This window comes from Triticum aestivum, chromosome 6B (genome assembly GCF_018294505.1).
Source record: "Triticum aestivum cultivar Chinese Spring chromosome 6B, IWGSC CS RefSeq v2.1, whole genome shotgun sequence".
In the NCBI taxonomy this organism is placed as follows: Eukaryota; Viridiplantae; Streptophyta; class Magnoliopsida; order Poales; family Poaceae; genus Triticum; species Triticum aestivum.
Window position 1 is genome coordinate 56,146,798 of NC_057810.1, and position 10,761 is coordinate 56,157,558.

Below are 10,761 nucleotides of genomic sequence, written 5' to 3' on the forward strand. Positions count from 1 at the left end.
GAAAAGAAATTGAAGAGAGTTAGTATTTGTCATTGAGTGATGGAAACCACATGCAACTATGTGTAACACGTATTACTGAATTAAAAGAATAATTTGATCGATGTGTTTATATTTTTGTTATTACATGGCGACACACAGGCATTCAACTTCTGCTTGTAGCAACACACGGACATTGTTTTAGTTGGGTTAAAAGCACTATGTGTAATCGTTTAGTTCGTATCAAATTAAATAATATTACTGGGGCTTATTTTCATAGTTACAAAGGTGTGAGGCAGGGGATTCCTTTCCTCCCTTTCGCTTTAACCTTGCCGCTCATTGCCTGACTAAAATGGTTAAAAATGCAAAAGAAAATGTTTTGTTGACTAGGTTAGCATCTGATCTTGTGTGTGATGGTGTTTCTTACGGCCCATCCAAGGCATTTATTCATTTCATCGGGCGTACATAATCTGATTGCACCACGACATTCAGAAAGACATGGATTATATCAAAAAAGCACACATGGTTCGTGTCTACCGAAAGAAATTGAGTAGCTTCGTTAGCATCTCTTCCAGCAAATTGTAGCTCAAACCCCTGAAGTGTGATCTCGCATAACCACACCTGCACCCGCACACCCTCTGATTGATCATGTCAATCGCTCCATCGGTGTTATTCTTCACAATGCCGTACTCTTGGCGGTTTCCATCTAGCTCTTGTTGTCTCCGCCAACAGGGTCTTATCAGGAATATCCAGTGACCTTATAACTTCTTCGACCACTTCCACCGACCGCATGGGTTGGCAATCGATCTCTTCATGTGTGCCCATATTTATTTCGATTGCTCCCCACTGTCCACATCGCTAAGATTGCATCAATGGCGTCATGTTTGCTTACAAAAATTGGGTCTAGCAAATCACCAGCCCATTTTAGTGGGTGCAATTGAGGGATCTTGGAGCCTCCTCCCCGAACGGAACTGCATGATCGGAACCTCACTCCGTGGGTGCACCTAAGGTGGGTGCAGCCACCACTTTCCCCTTAATCTGAGATGGTACTATCGCTGCTGATGTTGCCTGCATTTAGCCTGTTTAGACCTCCAATAATTTATCCCCTTATCTGATTATGTAGTGGTGAGATACAAATATGGGAGAGGGTGCGGCACAAGGAAGCCCTCGATATGTTAAGATGAGCATGGATGGCTCCCCTTACCTCACGAAAGTGGACATCAAGATGTATTCTAGCCACGACAGCCTCCACTGGTTAGTGTTTGATCCTATGGCCTTTCCTTGTGTTTGGACTTTACGGCTACGGTTTTAGATATACAATGTTCTCTTGGGTCCTAACCGCTTCCAAGAATGTTGTTATGATTTATGGAATGCACAGTCTTGATGCTTAGACGGACTAATTTCTCAGTGGATGATACACCTTCAAGTTGATGTAAGCACAATATCACGTTTGGATGGCAGCCTCCATTAATTTATATCAGCATGAATTAGATATCACCAATGAGACCTTGCCTGCAGTTACACATGCTGAAGTTTTATTTTAGTAGCATACTAATGCCACATGATCTGGTAGTTTAGACTCTTTGTGGAATGATTCTGGCAAAGTTTCTTATACTTTTAGTATCATGTACTCCCTCCGTCCCATAATTCTCTTACATTATGGGACGGAGAGAGTATTTCTTATAATTTTTGTTGAATGGTTCTGGCTAAGTTTCTGTTTCAATGTAACAACGCATTAAATAAAATGTTTGATTTCATCAACGGTTCATGCATGTTAAGCTAAACACTAATGTATGAATTGGATTTAAGTATCAATTCAACCAAGCTAACGTATGGGGTCTACTTTAGGATTAAATAACTATGGCTGTAGTATAAAAAATAATTTTCACATATTTTTTATGCTACCACTGCTTCTCAACGTTATCATGTGCAATTTACATAAGTTACCAGCTTATCGGAAAATGTTGGTGGCGGTGGACTGGGGGGAATATTATGTGTAGCAACTACAAGCTCGCCCAAGATGTATTGCTCGCTAAGATGCTCAATACTTTTTGATGAATTTTAAGCAGTTCAAATTGGTACTATTTTGAATGGTACCGATGGATTCCATAAAATGCATTGCATAAATGATGATGATTATTTGTGTAGCATTGGATGGCTATGATTATTTGTGGCAAAAATGGTTATGCTGAAAGCAGGGGCGAATCTACTAGGGGGGCTTTAACAGGCTCGAGCCCCCCCCCCCCCCCCCCCCCCCTCCAGGGATGCAATTTTTCTTCTTCTACTAGTATTAGGCCCAGCCTAGGCAATCAGCGGCAGCCATCAAACCCACACAGTCACAATCCTGTCTAGTCCAAAATCCTTCGTTCGTTAAGTTTGAGCCTGCCCTTCGTTTTGTCCCAAGATTCGCCACTGGCTGAAAGAATGCAAGCATGAACCACATGAAAAGGCCAGTCTACCATTTAAAAATGGAGATTACGCACAATGCATCTGATTCTCTTAAAGATGACGTTAGTAGACTACTACCATCAAGCAGTGCTAATAACAAGAGCTAGCAAAACCACAAGCACAGAAAAAAGACTGTGTGCATCAAGAGATGCAGAGGCCGGGGGTATTCCTCCTTTTTTTAAAAACAAGCAAAAAAAGGGCAAATGCGTGTGTGCTTTCTATGGGCTTGTGGTCCAGGCTGATGTCCACAACGCAGACATGGTGTCTTCATGGGCTCTCTTCCCGTGGGCTTGATCAATTTCCATCTCTCTCTCGCACTGGCAGCAGGTCCAGTGTCACCCACCTTATTACGTCACCCGCACTTCACTCCATGGCGTGGCGGCTGCCGTATAAGCTGTGAGGAGGGCGAGATGTTGCCGACTGCGGCGGCGGCGGCGCTGCCGCTGGACGACGACAACCTGCTCTCCGAGATCCTCCTCCGCCTGCCGCCGCTCCCTTCCTCCCTCCCCCGCGCCTCCGCCGTCTGCAGGCGCTGGCGCAGCCTCATCTCCGACCCAGCCTTCTCCCGCCGCTTCCGCCTCCACCACCGCCGCAACGCTCCACTCCTCGGCTTCATCCAGGCAGATGCCGACGGCCCATCCTTCGAGCCTACTCTGGAGGCCCCAGATCGTGTTCCCCCCGGGCGCCTCTCCTTGCAGTCCGACCTCGACTACTTCCGTGTCCTCGGGTGCCGCCACGGCCTTGGTGTTAATCCTCGACACGACGAGGTTCCAGTTGCTGGTATGGGACCCCGTCACCGGCCACCAGCACCGCGTATCCATTCCCACGGGATTCGATCGGTTCAGGTCAGTGATCTGCGGGGCGGTGCTCCGCGCTGCTCCCGGGGACGTCCACTTCCAGATCGTCTTGGTAACAGACGACCACGAGATGGAAGAATGGCGAGCGCTGGCCTGCGTTTACTCTTCCAAGACCGAGGCGTGGGGCAATCTCATCCCAACACCGATTCCATCCGGGACCTTGGTTTCTATTGATGTGTTGGGTGTGCTGGTTGGGCATTCCATTTACTCGATGCTTTATGGTACTTCGTCAAATATCCTTCAGTTTGATTTGGAGGGGGAGAGCCTGGCCGTGATACCGGTGCCAGTGAATATGTCTGATTTTGATGGCTTCACACTCATGCGGGCAGAGGATGGTGAGCTGAGTTTACTCTCCTTGTCAGGCTTCACCGCCCAATTATGGAAGAGGAACACCATCACAGATGGTGTTCCATCGTGGGGGATAGTAAGAACTGTTGAATTGGACAAGCTACTATCCTTGGATTCAGAGGGGTATGTAACCACACATGGCTTTGCTGAGGATAATAATTTGGTGATCCTGCGGGTCAATATCAACATCATCTCCACTGTCCAGATTGAGTCACTACAGTTCAAGAAAGTTTCCGACAACAGCAAATGGTACTATTATCCATTTGAAAGTGTCTATGCTGCAGGTAATATTATGTCTTTGCACTGCCAGTATAACAAAACCATGTTGCTCTTTGATAATGGGTTGATGGAATGCCTTTCACATCCTTTCATGTTAAGCTAACAATTTTAAGTAGTGTCGTCTATATTTTGCTTCTTGATATGATCTCTTCAACACATAGCAATTTTGTTCTGTCCCAATGGTTGTGTGGTGGTGTTTATGTAATTCTTATGATTTGGAAACATATTAGTTTCTGATATCTAGTTTAGCTCATGCCATCAGTTCTGTTTCTGTGGCCAATTTGGAAAATTCTTTTATATTATAACTGAACTAAATTTCGTTGTTGTCTGCTTGTTGACATATGCAAGAACTGTATAATTGTAGTGCTAGAGCATATAGATGCATTGCAGTTTTTCTCAACCAATAAGGTGATGTGCTGGCACCATTCTGTTGTATTGTTGGTAAATAGTATATATGATGCCAAGTTGTTTTTAATATTCTCATATTTTTATTAACATCACCATTGGACAATGTGGTTGAAGTCAGAGTTGGGAAAGTTTCTCATCAGTTTAGGGTGGCGGTTAAGTTCTTTTCTACAAGATGAGATGTATAACAGTTGGAGACAACTACTTGAAAAACTAGCTTGAAGCAACCAAAATATCAAATAGATATCTCCTATGTATGCACCTTTAGAAGCTTAAAGCAATTTATTGTTTCTATTCAGTATTGCTACCTTTGCCATAATAGCGAGTTGGTTTGAAATTTACAACACTGTTTATTCTCTTAACTTTTAGGATAGTCCTGCAAGTGGTAAGTCCATTTTTTCCAACAATAGTCATGCAATATATTTGTTTAAATCTGAATAGCCACTATGAATTATTCTCTGAGATCAGATGTGGCAACAAACCTGAGGATGTGGTAACCGTAGAAGTGGAAGACGTGGCTTCACGAATTAACTGTCTTCCACTCTTCCTATCACTCTTATTTGTTTATATTTTTATCTTTTTCCAATAATGCTGAGATGATTCCACTTTTTTAGTAGTACAATTGGTGAAGCTGATAATTACTCCCTCCGTTCCAAAATAGACGACTCAACTTTGTACTAACTTTAATATAAAGTTAGTACAAAGTTGAGTCGTCTATTTTGGAACGGAGGGAGTACTTTCTAAATCACAAAGAACAAATTATGCAACTTCATCTTTTCCATGAATGGACAGTACAAATCGGTTTGACTAATAACATCAATTGCTCTACAGGTATCTAGCATTGTGTTCCGGTTGCTGCGATGCAGGAATGGGCTTCTTTGCTGAAGGTTCTTTCATTTTGACAATTTCTCATGGAGATCGGTCATCTTTGTACGCAAAGTTCCTTTGTAGCTCAGGCTACATGGAACCCCTTATCCTCAACCCTCCAGCCTTGCTTTACTCTCCAACTAACTTACAGCAAAAAGATTTCTTTTTTTGTTTCTCTAAAATGAAACAACATATACCATATAGCCTGAGCTACAGAAAACCACACTCATCTTTGTAGCTTGCACAAGTGGACCTGTATGAGTGAATCTTTTAATTTGTCAACCTCCCCTTCCCTCCTTACCTAATTTCTCGCCACAATTAGCCAACAGGCATTATGTGGATACATTGACCTGCTTTGATTAAGTAGTACTTGCTGTGTGGTCCATTTGATATATGCTTTGGAAGCAAGATTGCCTGCGTGATGATCTTTGCTTACATTTTTGTCGGTGTTTATGTGCATCTTGGTCCTGCAATAAACAGTAAACATCATAAAGTGCCTGCTCACTGCGAAGAAAAACATTTTGTCAAGCTGGAAATAAGAAGTGATGCTCCCCTAATGATCAGAGCAGATTTGATACACATACAAGTTTGATTTACCAGGTTCCACTGAATTCTGGTACCGTATAGGCTGAAGAGACGCTGTCTAGATAAGCTAGAACAAAAGGAAGGAAATGCAGTTCATTCAATCTTCCTACCCAATCGGTGATTATAGCAAATGATTATTGGAATAAGAGCTTGTATAATTCTGTTCAGTTATCCTTAACACAGTAGAGATTAATATTTGCATTCCATGATTCAGTTTCCGAGGATTAATATTCCGGGGCGAGTTCTTCGTTAGCATGGAGATTTTCGAACGGGCCCTAAACTTCAAATGGGAAATCATTGCGGTTTATGGCCCGGCCGACCACCGCCGCTTTGAGGCCTTCCTCGCTGAACTCCGTAGGAAGCTGGCGGCCGCCCAGCTACCGGTTGTGGTAGGAGGCGACTTCAACCTCATCCGGTCGGAAGAAGACAAGAGCAATAATTTGGTGAACTTTCCTCGGATGCAGATGTTCAATGACTGCATCGCTAACATGGGGCTTCGCAAGCTCGATCGGGTCGGGGCCAGGTTCACTTGGACAAACCGACAAGTTGAGCCGACTCGCTCTGTCCTCGATAGGGTCTTCGTCTCCCCTGAGTGGGACATTCGCTGCCCCCTAGCCTCGCTTTGGGTGATTACGCGGATTGGTTCAGATCACGTCCCCCTCCTCTCTTCGGAGAATGAGCGTCCCCCCTGACGCCCCGCTTTCGGTTCGAAACTTTCTCATTGCGGCAGCCGGGATTTACCGCCGCGGTGGTCGCCTGGTGGAGCGAGGCGCGTGATGCCCCCCATCAGCCCCTCTCGGTCACCGACAACTGGCACTTTTGCGCCAAGCGGTCATGCCAATTCATGAAAGGATGGGGTGCAAGCGTAGGTCGGGACATCCGTGAGCGGAAGAAGGTCCTCCTTGAGGACATCCAGGCCCTCGACATGCGTGCTGACGCCGCAGGCCTTTCTGCGGACGAATGGATGCTTAGGTATGATCTGGAAGACCAGCTCGCGGTCATCTACACAGACGAGGAGGCATATTGGCGTTTGCGGGGTACGCAGAATTGGGTCCTCAAGGGGGATGCCAATACCGCTTACTTCCAGGCCATAGCTAATGGCCGGCGTCGCCGTAACTCCATCCCCCTCCTCTAGGATGGAGCGACCCTCCTGCAGCTGCCGGAGGACATCCGGGCCCATGTAGACGGCTTTTACAGAGACCTATTCTCTGCCTCCCCTCGGGGGGGGGGGGGGTCTTGCCCTTGCGCAAGACATTTGGCCTGCCCACAGTTGCGTCTCGCCTGCGGATAACGCGGCCCTCACGACCCCGTTCTCTGAGGCTGAAGTTTGGGCGGCAATTAAGGGCATGAACCCATCCTCGGCCCCCGGCCCGGATGGTCTCCCAGTGAAGTTCTTCCAGACTTTCTATGAGGTGATCAAACCTGAGGTGGTGGCCTTATTTGATGAGTTCTTTTTTGGATCCATCGACCTCGCCCGGCTGAACTTTGGGGTAATCACCCTCATCCCCAAAGTGTCTGGGGCCTCGGATATCCGACAATTCCGACCGATTACGGTGATTAACATCATCTTCCGCATCCTCGCGAAGGGGTACACCATAGGGTGACCCCTATCGCCGACCGGATCACTCACCCTGACCAGTCGGCCTTCATCCAGGGCCGTTATATCCTCGACGGAGTCCTAGTGTTCCACGAAGCACTCCATGACGTTCACACCAAACACCTCAGGGCAGTCTTCCTGAAACTGACTTCCACAAGGCTTATGACACGGTTAGTTGGCCCTTCCTTCGGGAATGTCTGCTCTGTAAGGGCTTCGACGACAGGTGGGTGACCAGGGTGATGCAAAGTGTTCCACGAAGCACTCCATGACGTTCACACCAAACACCTCAGGGCAGTCTTCCTGAAACTGACTTCCACAAGGCTTATGACACGGTTAGTTGGCCCTTCCTTCGGGAATGTCTGCTCTGTAAGGGCTTCGACGACAGGTGGGTGACCAGGGTGATGCAAATGGTATCCTCGGGTCGAACCGTGGTGGACATTAATGGGGATATCGGCCCATTCTTCCCCACATTATGTGGGATGCGCTAGGGCGATCCCTGTTGGGAATGTTGCAGAAAATAAAAATTTTCCTAAGGTTTCACCAAGATCAATCTATGAGTTCATCTAGCAACGAGAGAGAGGAGTGCATCTACATATACCTTTGTAGATCAAGCGGAAGCGTTCAAGGGAACGGGGTTGAGGGAGTCGTACTCGTCGTGGTCCAAATCACCGGAGATCCTAGCGCCGAACGGACGGCACCTCCGCGTTCAACACACGTACAGTTAGGAAGACGTCTCCTCCTTCTTGATCCAGCAAGGGGGAAGGAGAGGTTGATGAAGATCCAGCAGCACGACGGCGTGATGGTGGATGCAGCAGCAATCTCGGCAGGGCTTCGCCAAGCTTCTGTGAGAGGGAGAGGTGTAGCAAGGGGAGAGGGAGGCGCCAAGAGCATGGGTGCAGCTGCCCTCCCCCCCCCTCTTTATATAGGGCCCCTAAGGGGGGCGCCGGCCCTAGGATATGGGATCTCCTGGGGGGGGCGGCCAAGGGGGTGGCTTGCCCCCCAAGGCAAGTGGAGGCGCAGGGGAGCGCACCAGCCCACCTGGGGCTGGTTCCCCTCCCACTTCAGCCCATGGGGCCCTGATAGGTGGCCCCACCCGGTGGACCCCCGGGACCCTTCCGGTGGTCCTGGTACAATACTGGTGACCCCCGAAACTTTCCCGATGGCCGAAACTCGACTTCATATATATAATTCTTTACCTCCAGACCATTCCGGAACTCCTCGTGACGTCCGGGATCTCATCCGGGACTCCGAACAACTTTCGGTTTACTGCATACTCACTCTACAACCCTAGCGTCACCGAACCTTAAGTGTGTAGACCCTACGGGTTCGGGAGACATGCAGACATGACTGAGACGCCTCTCCGGTCAATAACCAACAGCGGGATATGGATACCCATGTTGGCTCCCACATACTCCTCGATGATCTCATCGGATGAACCACGATGTCGAGGATTTACGCAACCTCGTATACAATTCCCTTTGTCAATTGGTACGTTACAATCCCGAGACTCAATCGTCGGTATCCCAATACCTCGTTTAATCTCATTACCGGAAAGTCACTTTACTCGTACCGTAATGCATGATCCCGTGACCAGACAATTGGTCACATTGAGCTCATTATGATGATGCATTACCGAGTGGGCCTAGAGATACCTCTCCGTCATACGGAGTGACAAATCCCAGTCTCGATTCGTGCCAACCCAACAGACACTTTCGGAGATACCCGTAGTGCACCTTTATAGTCACCCAGTTACGTTGTGACGTTTGGCACACCCAAAGCACTCCTACGGTATCCGGGAGTTGCACAATCTCATGGTCTAAGGAAATGATACTTGACATTTGGAAAAGCTCTAGCTAAACGAACTACACGATCTTTGAGCTATGCTTAGGATTGGGTCTTGTCCATCACATCATTCTCCTAATGATGTGATCCCGTTATCAATGACATCCAATGTCCATAGTCAGGAAACCATGACTATCTGTTGATCAACGAGCTAGTCAACTAGAGGCTCACTAGGGACATGTTGTGGTCTATGTATTCACACATGTATTATGATTTCCGGATAATACAATTATAGCATGAATAACAGACAATTATCATGAACAAAGAAATATAATAATAACCATTTTATTATTGCCTCTAGGGCATATTTCCAACAATCCCTTCTCCCCGTTCCTATTTAACATGGTTGTCGATGCGCTGGCGGCCATCCTAGATAAAGGCAAGCTGCCGTCACATTAAGGGTATAGTCCCGCATCTTGTTGGGGGGAATGGGATCTCCCTTCTCCAATATATGGATGACACCATTATCATGGTGGAAGGCTCGGAGAGTGATATCACGAACCTCAAGTTCCTTCTGTTGTGCTTCTAGCAGATGTCTGGCCTCAGGATCAACTTCGACAAGAGTGCGGTGATGGTTTTGGGCTACTGATATGTCTCCGTCGTATCTATAATTTTTGATTGTTCCATGCCAATATTCCTCAACTTTCATATACTTTTGGCAACTTTTTATAGTATTTTTGGGACTAACATATTGATCCAGTGCCTAGTGCCAGTTCCTATTTGTTGCATGTTTTATGTTTCGCAGAAAACCAATATCAAACGGAGTCCAAACGGGATAAAAATGGACGGAGAATTATTTTGGAATATTTGGGATTTTCCGGAGGAAGAATCAATATGAAACAGTGTCCAAGGTGGCCATGAGACAGGGGGGCGCGCCCCCTACCCCTTTGCGCGCCCTGGGCTCTCGTGGGCCACCCGTAAGGCGGTTGAGGCTCTACTTTTGCCGCAAGAAAGCTAATTTTATGAGAAAAATATGGGCGAATGATTCACCCCAATCGGAGTTATGGATCTCCAGATATAAAGGAAACGGTGAAGGGGTAGAATCAGGGAATGCATAAAGAGATAGATAGATCCAATCTCGAAGGGGCTCTCGCCCCTCCCAAGCCATGGGAGCCAAGGACCAGAGGGGAAACCCTTCTCCCATCTAGGGAGGAGGTCAAGGAAGAAGAATAAGAAGGGCCCCTCTCTCCCCCTTGTTTCCGGTGGCGCGGAGCGCTGTCGGGGGCCATCATCATCACCGCGATCTTCACCAACACCGCCGTCATCTTCACCAACATCTCCACCAACTCTTCCTCCCTCTATGCAGCGGTGTAACCTCTCTCTTACCCGCTGTAATCTCTACTTAAACATGGTGCTCAATGCTATATATTATTCCCCAATGATGTATGGCTATCTTATGATGTTTGAGTAGATCCGTTTTGTCCCATGGGTTAATTGATGATCGTGATTGGTTTGAGTTGCATGTTTTATTATTGGTGTTGTCCTATTGAGCCCTCTGTGTCGCGCAAGCGTGAGGGATTCCCGCTATAGGGTTTGCAATATGTTTATGATTTGCTT

At 47.1% G+C, this 10,761-nt stretch overlaps 1 protein-coding gene across 1 annotated transcript; it reads left to right on the forward strand.

Annotated features, from left to right (window-relative positions):
• Nucleotides 1-2,763: 2,763 nt before the first annotated feature.
• LOC123133457 (uncharacterized) lies at nucleotides 2,764-6,008 on the forward strand. Its single transcript, XM_044552948.1, has 2 exons — nucleotides 2,764-3,913; nucleotides 5,145-6,008. Exons 1-2 carry the CDS (start codon nucleotides 3,049-3,051, stop codon nucleotides 5,150-5,152), a joined length of 873 nt encoding a protein of 290 aa, XP_044408883.1. The 5' UTR covers nucleotides 2,764-3,048; the 3' UTR covers nucleotides 5,153-6,008.
• The last annotated feature ends 4,753 nt before the right edge of the window (nucleotides 6,009-10,761 follow it).

What these genes read in the sequence shown, in the direction of transcription:
- LOC123133457 (XM_044552948.1), top strand. Translation starts at nt 3,049, where the DNA reads ATGCCGACGGCCCATCCTTCGAGCCTACTCTGGAGGCCCCAGATCGTG.